We start from the raw sequence: 18,636 nt of genomic DNA on the forward strand, positions 1-18,636 counted from the left end.
CCATTTAGTGTGATTTGGATTCAACTAGTAAACTTATAAAGGAAAACAGTTGTCTAAAAACACAAAAGTTAAGGAAACAGTTGATTAAAAATATACTACTATTTCTTCATTTGTGAAAATAAAAAGGACAGCATTTAATATTTGGAAATTAAGGGATATAAATAAATGTTCCCTATGTGTTTTGACTCAGTGTAAACTTCAGTTTAAATTGGGTCATTACACTCAATTATCTTAAATTATAATTATACACTGGTCTATGTGATATATGCTCAGGGGATTAACCCTCAGGGGAAGGGGTCTATTTAACTTAGGTCTGTATTATACCTACAGAATATTCACTGGATATTCTGAAAAATTACAGAGAGTATTTTTCTAGGCTTTCTAAGTGTTACATACTTTTCCAAGCCTTTGTATTACTACCAGAGATTAAATGTCTCAATATAAGTGTGGAAATGAAAGAAAAAAAAAATTAGGTGGGATTGAAGAAACACATTTTAACATGGAAATAAAATTATAAAATAAAACATGCTACTCTCATTTTAAAGTCATTCTTAAAGAAAGAGAAAATAATTTACAAAATTGTTAATACCACACATTAAACATTAAAAAGCTTTATTAAAAGAAATAAGGTGATACCTCAAAAAGACTAAATATTCAGTGAAAAAATCTTATTGTCTGTCAGTACATGCATTTATATATATATAACACAACCCTTTTCTGATTAGATGAAACCGCTTAGTTTGATGAATATAATTATAAATAATGAAGTAAATATTCATGACATATAATTCTAGCAATGTTAGGTTATAGCTGTACGATACATGTCTCAAGATCGCTACGGTTGAACTAAAAAGACTAAGAAAATACATGATTAGGTAATGAAAATGTATCTGATGAAAATATATCACCCATGTATAAAGTTTTAGTTAAACTATGCTAATTATTTTTTAAAGCAAGTTATGACATGGCATCAAAAGGAAAATCATGGTATTCTCAAATGATAAAATGCAATTTAAGTCAATCATAAGTATTTATAGCATGCATATATGATATTCCCAATTATAATACCCATTGTAAAGCTAAAGAAGAAGTAGTAAAACAAAAGCATAAAAGACAGAAACACAAAAAGTAGGTTTTTAAGCAAATAAAATATGGAAAGGACAAATCAAGAAAATTAGTTAAAACATGCTTTTTTTTTTTCTGGCAAGAGAAAGATGGGTTTTATTCAGTGAGTCTTTAGTCTTTCAGCTTTTCTTTTTCTTTTTTTTTTTTAAAGATTTTATTTATTTGAGAGAGAGCACGAGAAGGGACAGCGTCAGAGGGAGAAGCAGACTCCTTGCTGAGCAGGGAGCCCCATGCGGGACTCCATACTGGGACTCCAGGATCATGACCTAAGCCGAAGGCAGTCGCCTAACCAACTGAGCCACCCAGGAGCTCCAGTCTTTCAACTTTTCTAATATACTGTGTAGACCATTTCCTATCCTGTCTGTAATTATATGTATCAAACAAAATTGGGAAGATCTTGTATTACATACGGTGAAGTAGCAGAATGGACTGGCATGATGTGAGCAATATCATCATGGGTTTTGGAGTCAGAGAATTCAAAGTGGGTTCAAATTCTGGCTCTGTTAAGGTTAAATTGTAAATAATAATTCTTTTTTCAGAAAGATTTTTCAAGGATTAAATGAGATCAGTGCAGAGAAAAACAAACAGTGGAGTGCTCAGTGAACGCTATCCAAATAAGTGTATTATTTCTTACCCAGAAATTAAAGACACAGTAAACTAGATATATAACAGTCTTTAATTATATTTACTATTAATTATTAAAATTTGTTTATAAAATCTGTCCTCAATTACTAATGGCTAAATGTTGTAACAGTGAAGATAGATTGTTCATGCAAATATTCTTATGCAAAAATTTCCACAAAGTTGTCTTATAATAATAAATGTGCAATTATCAATAGTGGAAAGAACATGACAAATTACCAAAACAATCAGCTTTAGCTTTCAGCTTCCATTTAAAATAGAATCTTTTTATTTCTGCAGACCTCCCAAATAATCTATTAGTTACCTCAGTAAAATTACCTCAAATCCTCAATAAATAATTGCCAAAATACTTCTTTTGATTCATCAAAATATTAAATATATTAATTATATTTATAATATAATTATAATTTATAATTATAATATTAAAATATAATAATTAAACATATCTTACAGCAAATTCTTCTGAATAAAGACTAGATGAAGATCAATACATTGTCCAAATATTGTATGGAATTTGGCTGTTTGCTTAACTTATAGTGGAAAAAAATAAATATATATAGTAATATAATACACATATAATAGACATATAATATAATAAAATATATAATATATAATTATATGTTACAATTATAATATATTTATATATTAGATCATATATTATTATATATATTTATATATATATATATATACACACAATATGCAGAAAGACTAAGCATGAAATGGGACTATCCAAGGAAACATGAGATGCATGAATGCTTGTTTCCACTGAGTCCACAGATTTTATGTACCGAAAGAAGTATATAATAGATTAGCCTCTTCTCTCCTTTCCCTTCCTTTCCCTTTCCCATTCCCATTTTCTTCCTTCCTTCCTTCCTTCCTTCCTTCCTTCCTTCCTTCCTTCCTTCCTTCCTTCCTTCCGTCCTTCCGTTCTTTCTTTCTTTCTTTCTTTCTTTCTTTCTTTCTTTCTTTCTTTCTTTCTTTCCATTGGAAGGGTGGTTATGTTGAATCAGAGCTCATAAATTTTGTTATTACACAACTTGACTTCTAATATAATGAGGTACATTCACATAAAATAATGACATATTTCTGACAGTGCCAGACATTTCTAAGTCAATGTTTCATGATTTTAATAGAGCATTTCCTATATTTGATCTGAATTAATCACACTGAATCTATTGATTCTAATTTTCCAGGTGATTCATGCATTTAGATACATTTTTTTGTCCATTTACTGTTTTAAATGCTTTTTTCACTAAACCTTTTCTTCAGCCTTTATTGAAATTTGACAACTCTAGTAATTTTAACTAATTATTCTAATTCTTAATCATTTCTTTACTTTAAATTTCAATTTTCTTCCTTTTCTTAGTGGTCATTCAATTAAACCATACTATGAATTTATTATCTAATTCTTCTTATTAATAGTGTCATAAAAATTCAATTAAGTCAGAGGCAATTCTACTTATCAAATAATTATTGTAGTCACCTTTACTTTTGCCTTTATTATCTACTTTAATCAATCAGACTGATTGAGATCCTCTAATACCATGTTTTGTTCTTTTCTATTAACATTTTAGTTGAGATTGATGGATCTGTGACATTTACATCACATCAGCCCACCCTGGTCTACCACATAATAAATTTAACTGAAAATGATGCCACTCTTGAAAAATTACAGTTTATTTTCCATCTGTTGAAATAAAATCTATTATGTTACACCACAACAGTGAATCAAATTTGAATGAATCCTCCAAAACTCACAATAGATTCAACACAAATATAAGCAGGTACACACAGATAAACACACAAGGTAAAACCGAAAACTTACTTCCTACCTGAAAGCAATTGACTAAATTATTCTTGGCCAATTCTAGTCAATATTTCAATGTCCGTTGTATGCTTCTATAGTTTCTTTAGACTAGTGATTTTCAAACATATTCTGTGATCAGTATATAATTTCTGTCTTCATGTTTTTTAATAAAGAAATACAAAGAAATAAATAGTATATGCCTATAGCTTCATTATTGCAAAGTATTTCACTAAAACAAAGAGACAAAACAAAAATATGAAAGCCCTTCTATCACCAAGATGCCTCAGAAAATAAATGTTAACTTGTGGGCATCCTTCTGTTTGCTTTCACAAACTGAAATTCTGGGTGACATATTTGAGAGTTTTAAAATATTTATCATGCTAAACAATCTAGTAATAATTATAATGAAATCAACCATGGTAGTTTCAAAATATGTCACGGTGTCTATTAAAAGCATTCACAATGATCACGTTTCCCTTGTTTGCCCTGAAGTATTATGTTACTAAACAGAACTGCCTAACAGTTGTGACTTAACATTCTTATATATTTAAAAGGTAAATTGTAATATATTCTGCTAAATTTGCATTCTTTTCTTTCATTGAGGTTGTAGTGAAATTGTGTCACGTCTGTTTTTCATAGCAAATTAGAACTTCTCTACATTGCTTAATATTTTCTGTTAATTAAATACTGTGACTTTACACACTGAAAAGTCTGTTGGGACTTGTGAAGTGGGGGAGTTCAAGGCACTGTGTAAAATCTGCTATTCTGAAGAAAAGTAACTAATTATTCTCACGTCCATAAACTCCACAATAAAATTCGCCTCATGGTGTTTTCTAACTCCTCCATTAATCTGGAGCAATGCTCCGTTCTAAATATTCTTCGTTTCAGTCACCGACATCATCATCAGGGCTCAAAACTGCCTGATAATCTTTCACTCATCTACATACTTCCTGTCCCCTTCATATTTCCAAAAACTTACTAGCAATACCTATTTTCTGAGCTCGAAGTTCAACATGGGGCTCGATCCCAGGACCCCGAGATCATGACATCATGACCTGAGCCAAAGTCACATGTTTAACCGACTGAACCACCCAGGCAACCCTATTTTTAATACCTATTTTTCAAATAATAGTAGCTGCTGTTTATTGAGTGCCTTCCATAAGTGAGGCATTGTACTAGACACTTTACATAATCTTTATGTAATGTTCACAACCACAAGGTATCATCTTCTTTAAACAAACAAACAAAGCAAACAAACCAAAAAACCTATTTGCAAGTTTCCCAAGTCCACACATTTCATACAGAATCCAAGTAATTCTCACACTAAAGCCAGTGCTTTGATTTATATCTTCCAGCCTGTTTACTATAAATAAAGCAATCTGGTAAAATGGCTGATTCCTATACACACTTAATAAAAACTTCATTCATAAAAACGAAATATCAAAGACAGCTCATCTTTAAAGAGATAGCACGACACAAACAGAGAGAGAGAGAACTAGAGAAAGATTAACTCTCTTATGGTTAAAACTTGAATAAACCACCTTCATTGTGATCCTTAAAAAGCAACTTTCAGTCCTCCCCAAAGTGGTGGAACTGCTTCTGTATACACCTGGAGCACATTAGACACTTGACCCACATGAACTGCTTCCAGCCAAATAACACTCCTGAATTGATCCTCTCATCCCCACTATACTAACTGGTTTCTTAAACAACTGGTGTTTCTTTTCATAGAAATTGTCTCTGGTCTTCCTTTTCAATTTTAATTTTATTTCTTATTTTCAGCTATATTTAATATTTTAGATGCCAAAAATTGGTTATTAGACAATTTTTTCCATATCATGCTAAGTAAACAATAAGTTTTATTGTTAATATTGACCAAAATGATATTATTTTCCACATTTGATTCTGATTTCATATATCAGTGCCACAGCATATATTCTTTCCAATATCATTTCTTTACACTGAAGACTTACAAGGGGACTATTATTCTACATATTTTAAGTGTCTTATGTAAATGAGGACAATGTCACATATTTAAAAGTTCTTAGGAGAAAAACGTGGTGACCTTGGGTTTGGTAATGAGTTTTTAGATACACCATCAAAAATATGATCCATCTTTTTAGTGAAAGATTCTGTTCACCATACAGTGTTACATCTAATACACTAAGTAATCCCACAAGCATAAAAGATGTTTCTGAATGCTAGCTTTTCATATAAATAAGTACATTGATATTTCAGTGAGGATATGTGAGAATATTTCAGTGAGAATACACAACAGTGTTGCATTTAGTATACTTTAAAAAGTTATAGGTACAGGGACACCTGGGTGGCTCAGTCAGTTAAGCGTCTGCCTTCGGCTCAGGTCATGATCCCAGGATCCTGGGATCCAGTCCCACATGGGGCTCCTTGCTCAGCAGGGAGGCTGCTTCTCCCTCTGCCTGCCACTCCCCCTGCTTGTACTCTCAAACTCTCTTGCTCTCTCTCTCTCTGGGGCAAATAAATAAATAAAATCTTAAAAAAAAAGTTATAGGTACAAAAGCTATTTCTAAGAATGGTAATTTTATATGTGAATAATTAAAGTGTTATTCCAGGAATGACTGTATACACCACCTTGTGCTTAAAACATTCTGCAAAGGTACACAAATAAAAGACCTTTCTAGGAATGGAGGCTGTATATATGAGCACAATGTGTTATTGCAGTGGATAACTGTGTTTAACACAATGTGGCGTATTCAATACACCTGGAAAAAGCATATGTATAAAAGATGTTTCTAAGAACGTTAAATGTGTGTGTGAATTACTGCTAAATGTGTATGTGAATTACTGCAGTGTTATTTTATGGAATAAAATGTGTGTGATATATGGAATACATAATGCAGCGTCACATGTATAAAAGATGTTTCTAAGGATAATAAAATTGTGTTGCATCAGGGGAAAAAAAAAAACATGATCCATGAACAAAAAAGATTTGATAAGTCGGATTTTATTAAAAACTTCTGCTCTGCAAAAGACACTTTAAGAAAATGAATAGATAAGCCACAGACCAGGAGAAAATAGTTTTAAAATATTTTAAAAATGAGAAAGGATTTATAGTCAACATATACAAAGAAGTCTTAAAACTCAACAAAAATGAAACAAATAACCCAATTAAAAACTAAGTGAAAAATCTGAACAGACAGCTCACCCGAGAAGAAATACAAATATCAAATAAGCATATGAAAATGTGCTCAATATCATGTTTCTAGGGAATTGTAAATTAAAATAACACTGAGGTATCATTACACATCTATTAGATGACTAAAATGCAAAATACTGATAGCATCAAAAGCTAGCAAGAATGGGGAGCAACAGGAACTCTCATTCTTTGCTGGTAGGAAAGCAAAGTGGTACATAAAAAGTTTGGCAGTTTTTTAAAAGGCTAAAACTTAGTTTTACCATAAAAGTTCTTGGCTGGAAAAATCTAATGAGACTATAGTTTTGAGAGAATGATGCCAAAAGTAAGATTCAATGAAAAAAGTTTCACTTCACTGACAAATTCATTCAGTGAATATAATAATACATTAGTTACAGGTTGGTTAAGGAGTACTATTACCTTCTAATCAGGACTAACCAATTTTTATTATATCCAACATTATATTGGTAAATACTTAGCAACTACTCCTTTCTGTACATAATTAACTTTTAGTATGCTTTTGAAAATAAAGCATTACAAAGTCAGTTCTTGTTATTACATTGGCATTATCTAGAATCTAGCAAACACTTATGGAAAAAGAGCACAGTATCTACTGAAGCTACCTTTGTCTACCCAGAAACTTCTGTGGGGGAAAAAAAAAACTATACAAAAGCTAAATTACAAAAAAAATGCATTATTAATTTCAGCACGGTGCATATTGGTTAGGAATTTCAGTTATCTTAATGGTAGTAAGATCCCAATATGTAAGCTGAGTTTCCTGATGAAAGATTTCTAAACCTGAGAAAGACACCTCTCCCAGGAAGAAACAAAACAAAACAAAACAAAACTGAGGTTTTAAATGGATATATTTTAATTGTGCTTGTATCCTTACTGTATTTCTTTACATTCACCAAGTGTGTGGCTTTAAAATAATGATCTATAAGAAGAGTTGGTTGCCGGTGAATATTTGTGCCTTTACCAAAAGTAGCTTTGAGGAACATGAGGAATGTGTTAGGCTCAATTTCCCTCCATATATCATATTTCATTGATTCAAAGATACATTTCCCCCCATATTCTGACTCTGAATTCTTACAGTTGATGGCACCTCACAATAGTTATGAGCCAGAAAGCAGTTTTGATGTGATTGTCATTACCTGTGATGTGATTACTTGGTCATAACTGTTCATACTGCTGGCATTTTGGCTGAGTTATGTGCATTATGGGGGATACACAAGTTGAGTTTAATTATCATTTAAAATGTCTTCTACAAGTCCACTATAATTGAGCATTGTCAGTAAATAGAATTGTTATTTGAAGCTTAGAAACAAAATTTCAGAAATAGATTTGAGACTACTGGAGGGAATATTTATTGTTGGAGGAATGGTCTCAGATCTGTATTTTTTGTGAAGCAAAAATTAAGCTACTGAAGAAAAGAAGATAGAACATGTCTAGATAGAATATGTCTACTTTCTGAGAAATTTCAAAAAGATTGCTTTTTGCCCACCGAATTAGAAGCAAAAGAAACTGTCTGTTCCTCTAGGAGAGACGAAAAAACCTTCAAAGGATTAAGAGGCTGGTCTGGTTAATGCATCACACAAAACTATCCCTAAGACATCGCTCAAGGCTTAAGTGCTAGTTATAATTTTTCTTAGCCATACATAATGGCACATCTTACAATCATTGTCACCTTACAGTTGGTGACATTCAGTTTCTTTAAAGAACGTGAAATCAGCTATAAAACACTTCTCATTCTGCAACTATTTAAACACCACAATTTTCTCATCATATTAGAAAATAAAAATCCAAGAAAAGAAAAAAATTATGCACAATGGAAAAGAATTTATTAGAGTCTCAGGTGACAAGGAAAATCTACAATCCAGTAAGCAATGACACATCATGAACAAGGCTGGCAGCACAGGATTCTGGGCACTCACCCTCAGCTTATAGTAAGAGTTATGCCATGCTCATGCCTCTAATTCAATTCCACGACATGCTATGGGACTCCAAAGAGTAAACATTCAAATAAAAGTGAAAGACCATTTTGACAGAAAAATGAGAAATCATATATTTCTGTAGAATTATTTTCATATACAAGGAGTTTAGTCATTTGTATAGCTACATTGCCCTAGTACATCTAATAAGTTAGATACTGAACTATTGATATTGATGGGAAAATAGGATAATTCTTATCTTTTATGAGGATTCAAAAATTAACCTCTATGTCAGCCTGTATGTATCCACCAGACCTATATGAATAATTTAGAATAAACACAAATACTCTTGTATGCACACACCTATATTTAAACACATAATTAAATTTATGTATTTACATACAAGTGTTATATACATGTATATGGATGGACACATAAATAGGCATATTGTGAAACAAATTTATGTATATATAAATAATGTCATATCTCCTTTCAAAATTTGCACAGTGGATTCTTTTTTGGGGAGAAGTTCAATTTTTATACTTTGAAGGCTCTCACATGCATTCAACATTTCATGTTTAAGTATTTATATATTTTTTCTATTTTAATAGTCCAAAATACCCATTTTACTTATCAATTATTTAAACAAAAGATATAATTTTCAAAGCCCTTCTCCCGTGTGAAAACATGGCAGAGGCTGGGTCTGTTTATATAACAAAGGACACAGGCGTGAGGACAGAAGAGATCCACAAGTAAAGAGAAAGAATAAATGAATGCTCACTAGGAAATCTAGGGTAAAGAGTTGAATGAAGTAATGACAGCCTCTCGGCAAACAGAATTTTTTACAAAAGGCTTTCTCTACCCTCAGGCACAATTACAACAGCTGTACCATATAGCCTCTATCAGTCATAATCTAGAAGAGTGCCTCTTTCTATTAACCAAGCAATAGAGGAGCAAAAATTACTTATACCAATCCATATGAGGCACTCAGTTTGCTGCACGGCATTCTGATGGCTTAATTAGGTGGCTAGTGTGGCACATGAGGTTTTGCAAGCCAGGTTCATCACAAAGATGTATCATCAAAGCAGAGGAGTCATGGGCTTTACCGCTAGATTACAAATACGAGTTTCTTCATTGGGCGTCTTGTCACTGACTGCTTGCTTCCATCTACTTAAACAATTAGATAAAGCCTCACCCTCGTAGACCAAGGCTAACAAAGAGCCATGGAACTGAAGACAGCTGGCAATTTCTCCAGTTATTAAGATCTCATCTTCAACTGAGTGATGGTCTCTAGAAAGTAAGGAATGTGTTTTATTTTTTTGAGTGTGTGTTCTCTTTCAAGACCTGACACACCTAGCCATGGAGTTTCCAATCCTATTTAAGACCCACAAACACAAAAACTTACAAACAAAACAAAACAAAACAAGGTCACATCACAATGTCAACTGATTTAATAATTGAAGAATTTAAAAAATATGTTTTTGTCAGTAAAGGAATATGAAGGAAGATCCCGAAAAACACAATTACACTGAGAGAATAAATCATATATATCAGATATTTGAACAGCCATTTACTCCATAGTTTGGTTATATTATTCATTTTATGAGTGCTAACTTTAACTTGGTTAATTGTCCAGAAAAATTCTAGTAGTTTTAATATAGATGCAAGAGACATTAGCAAATAATATATACATTTATTCATATATTTATATATGTGTATATATTCATAAATATGTATGTGTATGTATATACACATATATATATATGATGAATGACTCTAAATAGCATTGTAGATAATCATTTTGAGCTTAAGTCCAACAAAAATTATAAAGCAATTAGCAGTTTGAAGACCTAATGCAAGTATACTATTATGCTCGTATATTTTTTACTTGATCTCTTAAAACAGTTATATATTGTAAATCATCTAACAATAAATATGCATTAAATCAAATCACAGTGTAGCATTCTATGTCCACCAGTTTCATTAATGATGCCACCATTTGCCCAACCTCGAACAATGAATCTTAGGGTCATCCTTCACTCATCTTCTTCCTTCCTTTCACTTCCCATGATCCCTCAGCTTTTCTGACTCTATGTCCATATGTTTTGCAAATCTCTTTTCCTTCTCTGTTGCCCGATCTATACTGAGGATTCTGATATTTTTTTCTGTAATCTCTTCCTCTCATTACCTTATTCATTTATCAGTAAACATTCAGTGAATAATTTCTATGTACTACTTACTCTTTTAGGTATTGATAATACTTTTGAAAAAACTTCCAGGAGTGTTTTCCTGTATTCTATCATTATGATCATCTATTTTAACTAGAAAATTAGATGAATAATTGATTTTCATTATGTTTGTCAACTCCAGAAAGACAATTTCTTTTCACATTTACAGCTTCTTAGCATCGTATAAAAGACTCCTCAAGATTTGAACTTCAAATCTCCCTGGACTCATCTCCAAACATCCCATAATAATGCACTTTTCCTTTCAACCAAACCACACCACAGTTCTTCTTACAGTCTTCATAGCTCTGTCTCCTGGCATGAGCCTGGGATTTTCTTTCCCACTCACCCCTCTCCAACCAGGTAGAACTTATAAAACTAAAGTGCATAGCTCACAGTAGGTGCTTAATAAGTGCTTACTTTCCAACAGATTCTTACTTTGTTTGCCTGCTGCTCTGTTCTGTGAGGTCCTCAAGTTGTCGCTCTAGGTTTGAAGGGCATTTGGCAAAGACCTTATCACAAGATCTCATCCTTGATTATGAGTCTGTTTTTCCTCAATGGCATCTATAGTTAGTTACTGTCTTGCTACAACCATACACTGCAGATTAGGCTGGTAACACACTGTATAGACAATAATAATGTTATTATCAAAGTTATTAAGAACAACTTCCATATATAGAATCCATTCAGGATCCCAAATTCTTTGAATATTTTATCTTTAATTCAGACCCAACACAATTAATTCTAACTTTCTTTCTGAAGTGTAAACTGACATAAGGAGAGACTAACTTACTGACCAAGGTAACAAAACTAATATATAATAGAGATATTATTCAAACACAGACCTATCTGAACCAAAAGTCTTTTCTCTGCTATGACATTTTGATGTTTTTAACGTTTCCTGAGTAGTCTCCCCTGCCCCTCACTGACATCCCCCCTCCCCCCTCTCTTTCTTTCTTGGTATGGGTAGGTTCTTTATTATTTTGGTTAAAATTAAATTATGAAAAGTAACATTCAGAGAATATGTGGTTTCTCTTATGTTCTGGCTTTCTAACTTCCTATAAAACTTAGAGAAATCTGTGATACAAAGTTTCATTGTATTTCATTTGTAGGAAATATTTTTTGTAGCCATCACATTGAGGTATAAGTCATAAATTCATACTTTGTCTTTTCATGGTTCTTAACCAAACTGACTTGCCCACTAGCTACAGTGGCATAGTGTGGGCCAACAATACAGTTAGGGGCCCATGAAAATATTTTAATTTATTTTAAAATCAGAAAAAGTGAAAGATTATACTCATGTTAATGTCAACACAAACATTAAAATATGTTTAATATTCTTTATGGTGGAAGGAACCCATGAAGGCAGAAGTAGCTAGGGCTCCCATTAGTTATAATGAAAAACACTGGGCTCTTAATCTCTTTTTACAGAAAATTTGCATAATTGATATATTATTCCAATTTGGTTATAAATTCCCAGACACCTAATGTCTGAATAAACATTTCATTAAGGCGTGGTCAAAATTTAGGAGAAATTGTACTAATTAGGCAAAACTAAATATTTTATAAAGCCATTTTAAAATATATACGTTAATTTTCACTGACAGTTTAGTGCCTTTCCTCCAGTGTGAACAACGATATTTCTGAATCTCTAAGTATTACTATGAGATCAAAATAGCAAAAAGATAGGTAAAAACAAAGCAAAATAAACCAGCAATAGCCTCAAATCTGCTCCCCCAAATCCTTGAAATGTCTAAAAGATATTCAAGATATTTGAAAGTATCTTGAAATTTTTCAAAATTTCAAAAGTATTTGAAGATACTTTTATCCCTTTCATGTGACTCCTTCCTCAGAGAGTAAACATTTCTTAATGCACTCAACTATTTATCAACTTAAATTTTGTCCAAAGCAGTGTTTCTCAAATTTTCTGTGTATTAGAGTAATTTGGGGTGCTTATAAAACTTCAGGTTTTGGGGCTTCAAGCCCAGGCTCTCTCTGTTTCAGTGATTCTGCCATGGGCCCTAGAAAACTTTATTTTTAATGAACATCTAAAGTGTTTCTGAAAAGTACAATCTATGGGAAATACATTAAGAGGCAATTCTAGAGTCATACAGATTTGTTAACTAGCACATAAAATTATATCACTTTTGTTTATTTACTTATTTATTTATACTTATTTTTTACTTTTGTTTATAGTAACACCTCTATCAGTGCATAATTGAAAGAGCTAAGTAACCTGTTAAAGTACTTTTAAGTTTAAATGTTATATTCTAATAGAAGAGACAATTAACTTTTTAAGTTTGTAAAATTAATTTCTGAATAGTCAATGCAGTTTAAAAAATCAAACTGCCCATGAATAAGCGATCTCTATAAACTGCAAATAATAGGCATTTTTCTTATCACTGCCCACGACTACTGTGCTACAGAAACTAATCACAACCATTGGAAAAATAATTCCTGTAGATAAAAACCTTTGTAGGATGTATATATGCAGCATTATTAGTTAAATAACGTACTCCAAAAGAAATGTTTGAAGATTCTATCACATTTCAGTTTCAGAAATAGACTTTCTATTTTATCGTTTTTACATTACAAAGGAGATTTTTAAAATCTGAAACAATCCCTCAATCTATTCAACAATCTGTTAGGCATGTGAAAAAAAGAAAACACACAAAAATAGGTATATTTGGGAATTGTATGTACATGTGTCCTATCATTTCTAGATTTTTACATGAAGAATTCTTTGTTTAAAATTCAAAATTTATCTATAGCTGATTCAAACCCAGATAACACTTAGCTCCTTGCAATTACCATCCTCTAGGTAAAACAGCAAGGTACTGAAGGGTTGGTGAATGGATAGGTGGGGAGGGTAAGCAGCAAATCATTTCAGACAATTTCACACTCAAGCCTTGTTGACATGAGGCAGGGCAAAGGAAATCACCCTGTCAGCACCTGCATCTTTAATGAAGGAAAACGCTGCTGCATATTTAGAGAAGAGAGGGAAAAATAAATCACGTTTAACTTTTAAAGTGGGCTGTCGGATTTATTCAAATAGAAATGCAACCTTGTGGGCGTCCCCCATCCCATGTAATTCCATTTAAAATCTTACAATATACACCTAGAATTCAGCACTTTTTTTTTTTTTTTACCATAGATGCTCTTCAAATTTTCAAATCAACCCATTGTATGCAAAATGTATACTTTTAAAACATATCATTTAACATTTGTCTTTCATTGTCTTCCTGACATCTGTTGCAATCAGAGGTGGATGTTTAAAATGTAAAGATGGGTATCTGTCAGATTCCTTTGTAGGAGAGATTAAATAAAGATGTGGCATAGCCCAGACACAAAATGCCTCAGGAGATAAACAGTTGGCTTAAGAGTGCTTTGTATGTAAATAAGAGATGAGGTAAAGTGACAAGACAAACGTCTAGCAGTGGTTTTCATTCAGAGGCAGGTTTTCAACAGGCTCTATATGGAATGAAGGCAACGACTCTTGAATTGTTAGAGTGGCCTAACCATTTCCAGAATCTACCTTTTAATTATTCCTTTCTCTTAAAACTGATTTATAGTTTTAAACAAAAGTATTTTTTGATTTAAAATGTGTGATTTCTAGGCCATCCGCCCTGACACACCAACCACTTCCCATACAATATTGTAAATATACGAAAATGTATATGATAAAAGATAAGCTGTTTTAACAATGCATTATATAGGGAGACAGAAGAGAAAATAAAAAAAAAATGTAAGCTGGGTTATCCATCAAGCCAAGCGTTATATTCAAATATTTTAATATTTAATGACACCAAGTAACCAAGTCACAGCTTTATTGAAAACCGCTTGATTATTGTGTTAATAAAATAATCTGCATTGTGATGGTTATCTGCATTGTTTTTTTTATTTTGTGCCCTGAGGCATCTTGTGCCTGTCTACACTTCTGCTAAGATAAGTCATCAAGTTAAGTTCTAGAGATGATATACCTCTTAGTTCTTCAGAAACTTGTGACTTTTTTTCATTTATCTACCTTTTGCAATAAATTTCTGATGAAGGAGAATATTCTTTTCTCAAGGTGAAGAGTGGAGGTAAATCAGGTGAATGAGAAACCGTTTTTCCCATCATTGCTCCCTCTAAACTCCACTAAATTCACTCCAGGTCCGGATCTCTACTGAACTTGAGAAAGCTAGAACCACAACAATGAAAGACATCAGGGCCTCAGTTCATTCTAGGATTAACACGAAGGAGAAGAGAATCTGAAGCCGGTGACTATTCTCAGTAGTTTTGTCACCCCCTTAGCCTGAAACCAATGCTCCTGGGGGGCAAGCAGGTAGGAAAATGACTTCTGGTCCGTAGGTGTTCCTTTTGAAAAGCTAACAGTATATTTCTTTTGGCAGGTAAATTACTTTGAAATAATTCTTGAACTCTGTTGTCCTGAACAAGACAGACATTTAACTTTATGCATCCCTTTTTCAGTCAGTACTCGTATTTCTTTTTAAGGTGTTGCCTCACAGTGGGCCCTGAGTTACTAATCTGTAGGACATCTTGTTAACTAAATGAAAACTGATTGATCACCTCTGAAACCAACCTACGTATTGTATGAAGCAATAAACTCACTTATTTTAAGCTCTCTTTAGTTATACAAATGTTTGCATATAGGATAGTAATTGCAGAGTTTTGACAAATTTTAGACCTAAATGTTCAAGCTGATTGGTCTTCTTTGAAATGATACAAGATCTTCTTGAATGAAAGGTAACTTTATATTTCATACATAAACCTTACTCATCCCCACCATACACAATAATGCATGCATTCCTTCTTCCAGATATCTAGGTAAAGATGATTCAAATGACACGTGATCATTTTGAGATTTGATTACCTGCTTGATAACTAGATCATGGATTAAATTTATTGACCTATACTAGTCACTGGCTGGCCAGTTTAAGGATAATTATACCTAAGCTATAATCTGTATCTGTATGTATCTACAGTCATGGTTTTCAAACATTTTCATACAAATACCCTCTTTACTCTGCCTAACCATTTGAAAAATGATGAATTATTTTGTACTTAATTTGCATTTTTCATAAACTTTAAAAATGCCCTTTTTTCATAGTGCCAATCTTTGATATTTGGTTCATTCACTAATTTAAAGCAATACTCAACAGAATTCTGGAAAGAGAAGGGAATGTAGAAACAGGTTAAAAATAAAAACTTTTAGTAATTTCAGTAGTGTATTAAGTACAAAGTAGCTAAATGTACTTTGCTACAACAGACTAAATTTTCTGTATACTTCACCCTATGGAAATGTTTTTAACAGATATAATTCCATTTGTTTATTCACAACTCCCTTATCTGCCAGGTATCCATTTTAACCTAGCAAGGGAGAAAAAGTCAAGCCCCTAGATTATTTGAAAATTCTGATTTGTGTGTGGATACAAATGATAAATTACATATAGGTGCTAAATATTAAAATAAATACAACAGTAAAATAAATAAAATCCCAACTTCAAGGTTTAATTTAATGCAACACCATCTGCCATTCTTTTATGAATAACTTGTCTAAATTATGATGATAAATTAAACCTATCCAAATTAACTACAATTCATTCCCATAGTTTTATCTTAGAGGAAAGTTGACATTATATTTTGATTAGTGTATCAATATATTTTTCAATTTTCCTGAACCATAGCATTGGGTTTAGTTAATTTCCTATAAAAGAGTTTGAGTAAAGCTTTTTACAGCAACGTTATTCTAGCACCATTAATAAAATTACGACTTCAAGGAAACCAGTTCTAACTTCACTGGAAACAACAGTAACTATGGCAGCATATTGCATTTTTACTCTGACATTGTTCAGCCTGTTAATTAACATGTCACCCCTCTAAAGGAATTTCAGGTTTAAATACTTCACTCTTTTTGATGGCCCTTTTCTATGGTACTAACATGCATTTGTAACTGCTTTTCTTTTTGTGTTACACATTTCTTCTCAACTATAATTATTCTTCTTCCACCACTCTAATTCACCAAGTTAATCTAATAACTCTTCACATGTTTCAGTAACAGTGAATATTTTTGTCAATTTTCTCACTTTCTCTAGGGAATTAATAAAGTGCTCTGTATTCAAGAATATTTGATCCCTGAAACATATCAGCACACATACTTAAGAAAACCATTCACACAGACTTACATGTTTGAAAGCAAATGAACAAGTTTGATTTACAAGACACACAATGAAAAATGAATTTAAAGCAAAGAAAGTATACTGGTTTTGATTTGATAAAACAGATGCATGGCACTTACCTGCAATAATCTGGGCCTGGAACAGGTGATCTTTGGACAAGCTGAGGAGTGATATTATGACCAAAAAAGGAACATGTTTCCATTTCATCTTTGTCCCTTCCTTGCATTACACCCAGCCAGTGACAGATAGGTTTTATCTGGAAGAAAAAAACAAATAGCAAATTATTTTTTAATGGTTAGCTATGTTGAGATAAAGATAGTACTAAAAATATTTTGTGAAAAATTATAGTTTAAATGTACTTGAAATATCACTTTTCAAAATGACAAAATATGTAAGTAGTTAAATACAACTTACACTGAATATATTTTAGGATATACATTTTGAACAAATATAGTATTTATTTTGAAAATGCATTTTCAATCAGATATAATTAGCAAATAATTCATTGGTTTTCTCTAGCATTTAGGCAATACCAGATACATGTTTTTGTTTTCTCACCAATTTATTTGGAACACTCTCATCAGGTCCAGAAAACTCTAGGGTCCAGAAAACTTACTCATTCACTAAGCAAATATTTATAAACAGCTTATAATGAGCAAGTCACGATGCTACTTTGAAGATACAGCAGAAGACAAAACTAAATATTTTCTCTTTATTCAGGTATACAAACAATTTGAGGTCACTTTAATGACATCAATTTATAAACACTTTAAAAAAAAACTTTTGTAGATGTTCTATTCTGAAAAAGCACTCTGTTATCAGTCATGATGAACCCAAGAAATATAAAATAGTGCCTTGTAGATGATGACTTTAACAAATGGCAGAATAAAACTACAGGAATTCAGGAGGAAGATGGATCAGTTTTGCTTGGGAGAACTGACCAAACTTACACTAAAGACATGGCATTTGTGATATGAGATAGTATCTGATAAATAGAAAATACTATTCAAATGAGAGAACAAAATAACCAAATATCCAAAGGAAATATATATATATATATATATATATATATATATATATATATGTATGTGTGTGTGTGTGTGTGTGTGTGTGTGTGTGTGTATTCCAACAATACATTGATATATTCAGGGAACTGTAAGGGGAGTTATTTGGCTGATAGTAGAGTTTGCCAGAATACAGTATGATAGAAAACTGGAAAGATAAAGACAGGCAATGAGGAATCGCTGTAGAATTTAATGATAGATAATAATATGACTCAAATTATTGAGAAGATAACTCTGGTAGGAATGTGAAGGATATAAAGTAATTATGAAGGAAGTTAGCATGGAAGCCATAACCACAGTACAGAAACAATAAATGTTTACAAAGGACCCTGGGAAAGGAAATGAAACCAATGGCTGGTGGGGTCGGGAGTCAGGTGACATTACACAAGAATACTTTGCAGGACTTAACATGACATTTAGGAGCTAGGACATAGAAAGACATGTACTCACTTAGTCAAAAATACATAAATAAATCTAGCACAAAGAAAATG

The 18,636-nt window shown here is 32.2% G+C and overlaps 1 protein-coding gene across 5 annotated transcripts in view; it reads right to left on the minus strand.

The window, feature by feature from the left end:
* ROBO1 (roundabout guidance receptor 1) overlaps nt 1-18,636 on the minus strand; it is a 1,122,251-nt gene that overhangs the window by 943,962 nt on the left and 159,653 nt on the right. For all 5 annotated transcript variants that reach the window (XM_073892039.1, XM_073892029.1, XM_073892010.1 and 2 more), the window contains exon 2: nt 17,201-17,337. In XM_073892039.1, the coding sequence (XP_073748140.1) occupies nt 17,201-17,288 (88 nt within the window). In that variant the 5' untranslated portion in view covers nt 17,289-17,337. The remainder of the gene's footprint in view (nt 1-17,200; nt 17,338-18,636) is intronic.

This window comes from Callorhinus ursinus, unplaced genomic scaffold (genome assembly GCF_003265705.2).
Source record: "Callorhinus ursinus isolate GAN/ISIS: 27379988/994484 unplaced genomic scaffold, GSC_fseal_2.0 scaffold1, whole genome shotgun sequence".
Taxonomy (NCBI): Eukaryota; Metazoa; Chordata; class Mammalia; order Carnivora; family Otariidae; genus Callorhinus; species Callorhinus ursinus.